The following is a 2566-nucleotide window of genomic DNA, read 5'->3' as shown; positions in this document are numbered from 1 at the left end:
TACATTATGATACTGATATCACTACACAACATATGATTTTTATGTACAAATTTTATCTATTTATCCTCACGCATTACTGCAGAAACATAGTATGTTTTATGTTAGGGAACTCAAAAGTTCTAAGTACACAGGCATGTACATTGTTATTACAACTATTTATGTTCACTTTCACACACACATTTGGGTTAAGGAACTGATGCTGTTACGTACTCATAAATACAGAACATACAATAACTGTTTGTTCAATATTTACACATGTAAATGTAAAACTTATGTTATTGTTATATATAGTTGCCCCTGAAGGACATGTGTCACCTGAGAGGGAACAAGTGTCTTCACCTGGGTCAGCCAGCTCAACACACCTAGAAGGTGAGTGTATCAGTTGGTGGCCATATAATATGTGCTCTTCTATATGTTATGTTGTCAAGTTCATTAATTGTTTTGCACATGTTCTTTAAATACGATTACTTAGTGTATGTGAAAATGAAGTGTAAGGCAACATGTATTGTGTTAGTGATGTTAACTATCATGTAGGAGTTGTGAGTTTACAGCAAGTTTTCATTCACTCATATTTCATACTGAGTCCAAACATTATTCTTAAGTCAAGGTAGTTTTTAATGTGAGGTTATAAAACGTATGGAAACATGTTAGTTGTTTCTTTTGACACAGTAGAATTACATAGTAACACAGCAGAGATTAACATGCCATTTAATAATGTGTACATTTATTTGTAGAACATGATGAAGAGGATTATGATGATGATGATGATGATGATGATGATGATGATGCCGCCGCCGCCGCCATAGACACACAAATACAAGCAAGTGACCATGAAGAGGTTCCAATTGAAACTGATTTACCGCCAAAACGTCCAGCAAATACCACATATGATGCAATTGTAGCTTCTGAGGGAAAAATTGTGGAAGCAGAAAATCGTCGCCATTCTGACCTGATGACAGTGCTGGAAAGGATGATTGCACTGCAGGAAGAAACAGTTTCACAATTGGCACATCTCCACAGAGTCTTCATTGAAGTGCCTAAACAGTTGCAAAAAATCAACACCTCATTCGAAGCATTAGTTGTTCAGCAAACACAAGCTAATTACTGGAGAATGACTAATGTACCACAATTCAACACCTCACAGGCAGGATCTGTTCATGCAGGTCAGTTTTCACCACATTCATCTGATATTCATTCACCAGGCCCAAATGTTACCGGTCAAGTAGCAGACATTGCTGTGCAGGTTCCTGATGACATCCTACCGCTGCCATCTGTACAAATTCAGCAGCAGACACCTACAAAGGAGGCGACAAAAACAAAACAAGACACACATGAAACAGACCAACCATCACTTGTGCAGTGTCTACCAACTTGCTCACATGTGTCAGTGGGCACAAGCCCTGTCCGTGAACAGTCACTACCCAAAAGCCCTGTAGGTGAGTCACTGCCCAAAAGCCCTGTAGGTGAATCGCTGCCCAAAAGCCCTGTAGGTGAATCGCTGCCCAAAAGCCCTGTAGGTGAATCACTGCCCAAAAGCCCTGTAGGTGAGTCACTGGCCACAAGCCCTGTAGGTGAGTCACTGGCCACAAGCCCTGTAGGTGAACAGTCACTACCCAAAAGCCCTGTAGGTGAGTCACTGCCCAAAAGCCCTGTAGGTGAATCACTGCCCAAAAGCCCTGTAGGTGAGTCACTGGCCACAAGCCCTGCCCGTGAAGTGCCAGAGGCCACTCAAAGTGGCTCTGTTGTGCCTAAAGTTGGTGGCAAAAGAAAAAGGAAAATTCAAGAGACAACAAGCAGGCCTGTTACTCGCTCGCAAAAGGAACAAAAAAAATAAATGTTATAATTCACAAAATATGTCTTTGGCCTTGTTTTGTTGACTTCAGATTATCTAATTAATATTGTATGTATGCTGAAGACTGTGTTGTTTCCAAACTTTCAAGTATGTTCTTGTACACGTGAAGATTTGGAAATGTTAACACTCCTAATTAATGAATAGTGTTATAAATATTTATGTTTTAATCGTCTGTTCAGTAATGGTCCACCAGGAGCCAGTTGCTAAGTTTAGAGAAGCTGCCATTGACTTTGCAGCAAAACATTGCATTTGGGTGTGTTAATTGATGTAATCATTGCATGTGCATATTATTTTCATGCAATTATAAAAGCACCTATTTAACTGCAAACATCTTTCTTGTACGTGTACAGCAGGATTTTGTGTTAAATATTACTTACCTTTGGTGGCCATTGTAATGTTGTCCTTTAATCATTTATGTGTTCTTGTTTCAAGAACATCTCTGAATTTATACAAAAATATATGTAGTATGTATTGATATATGCACACACACACACAGACACACACTGTGTGTGTGTGTGTGTGTGTGTATATATAGTACTATCTAAACTGGTATAGATGTATTTACAAAAAACATACACTTCATGCTTCCTTGTGAAAACACACTATTTTAATAATACAGGCCTAATGTTTGACAAATATACTAAGTGTGAGCCTCTAACATTATTGGGTGCAAACAAATGTTTATTACTTAATTCACTCATGTTTATCACCATT

General features: G+C 38.6%; 1 protein-coding gene across 1 annotated transcript; it reads left to right on the top strand.

The window, feature by feature from the left end:
* Nucleotides 1–257: 257 nt before the first annotated feature.
* On the top strand, nt 258–1846 carry LOC142491084 (uncharacterized). Its single transcript, XM_075593397.1, has 2 exons — nt 258–369; nt 735–1846. Exons 1-2 carry the CDS (start codon nt 273–275, stop codon nt 1832–1834), a joined length of 1197 nt encoding a protein of 398 aa, XP_075449512.1. The 5' UTR covers nt 258–272; the 3' UTR covers nt 1835–1846.
* Nucleotides 1847–2566: the final 720 nt, after the last annotated feature.

This window comes from Ascaphus truei, chromosome 3 (assembly GCF_040206685.1).
Source record: "Ascaphus truei isolate aAscTru1 chromosome 3, aAscTru1.hap1, whole genome shotgun sequence".
Classification (NCBI taxonomy): domain Eukaryota; kingdom Metazoa; phylum Chordata; class Amphibia; order Anura; family Ascaphidae; genus Ascaphus; species Ascaphus truei.
This window is presented reverse-complemented; position numbering and strand designations above follow the sequence as displayed.

Excerpts from the sequence above, each read along its gene's own strand:
- LOC142491084 (XM_075593397.1), top strand. The coding sequence starts at position 273 with ATGTTATTGTTATATATAGTTGCCCCTGAAGGACATGTGTCACCTGAG. Across the intron at positions 370-734 it reads CAGCTCAACACACCTAGAAG|AACATGATGAAGAGGATTAT; the intron begins GTGAGTGTATCA and ends ATTTATTTGTAG.